Source organism: Penaeus chinensis, chromosome 10 (genome assembly GCF_019202785.1).
Source record: "Penaeus chinensis breed Huanghai No. 1 chromosome 10, ASM1920278v2, whole genome shotgun sequence".
Lineage (NCBI taxonomy): Eukaryota > Metazoa > Arthropoda > Malacostraca > Decapoda > Penaeidae > Penaeus > Penaeus chinensis.
The window spans coordinates 5,946,815-5,947,666 of NC_061828.1; the positions used below are offsets into that span (position 1 = coordinate 5,946,815).

General features: G+C 39.7%; 1 protein-coding gene across 1 annotated transcript in view; it reads right to left on the reverse strand.

The window, feature by feature from the left end:
• LOC125029824 (UDP-glucuronosyltransferase 2C1-like) overlaps window positions 1–604 on the reverse strand; it is a 25,543-nt gene extending 24,939 nt beyond the window's left edge. The window contains exon 1 of the mRNA XM_047619998.1: window positions 590–604. Coding sequence (XP_047475954.1) covers window positions 590–604 — 15 coding nt within the window. The remainder of the gene's footprint in view (window positions 1–589) is intronic.
• Window positions 605–852: the final 248 nt, after the last annotated feature.

Here is an 852-nt window from a genome sequence, read left to right on the forward strand (position 1 = left end):
TGTGTCACTGCCGTCCTTGGCTCTCCTGGCGGCTCGGTTATTCGCTCATACTGGCTTGTGTTTTTTCCTTACTGTAGGTATGTAAAATGATGACGATTAATTGATTTCATGAAAAAGTTTTCATATGTGCATTTCCATATGTATATATAGGTATGTATATATAAATAAATAAATAAATACATTATATATATATATATATATATATATATATATATCGCCTTGAGAAGTCAAACGCAGGTGTCGTAGGGGGAAGTCGTTAGTGTTAGCGCGCCGAACCACGGTTGATTAGGAAGGGCATCCAATCAGGCAAGGGTGACACTGCCATATAAATTCTCAATAGCGAATTGAGAGAGGCTTGCAGTGGAATAAATGGATGTACATATATATGTGTATATGTATATATATATATATATATATATATATATATATACACACATATATATACACACACACACACACACACACACACACACACACATATATATATATATATATATATATATATATATATATATATATATATATACATATATATATGAATTCGACGTGATGCCCATCACAAAACACTTCCGCTTTTCGTTATCTAAACCCACATCCACTGCATATTGAAATTCTCTCTCCAAAGAGCCCACCAAGATTACGGCCACGAAAGGTTGGGCAGGCCTTTTGGTGAAGGTTTAAAGGCAGGAGGATCTACGGTAAGACGCCTCCGTGGCCACCGGAAATGGCAGGGCTTCAGCCAGTGGCGCTAGGACCTCCCGCGGGCCTTCGTCGGTCGCTGCAAGGGCCAGACGCGAGCCTCTGGGGAACACAAGGTATGGGATCTCGCTTCTACTGATAATGGGATAGCAC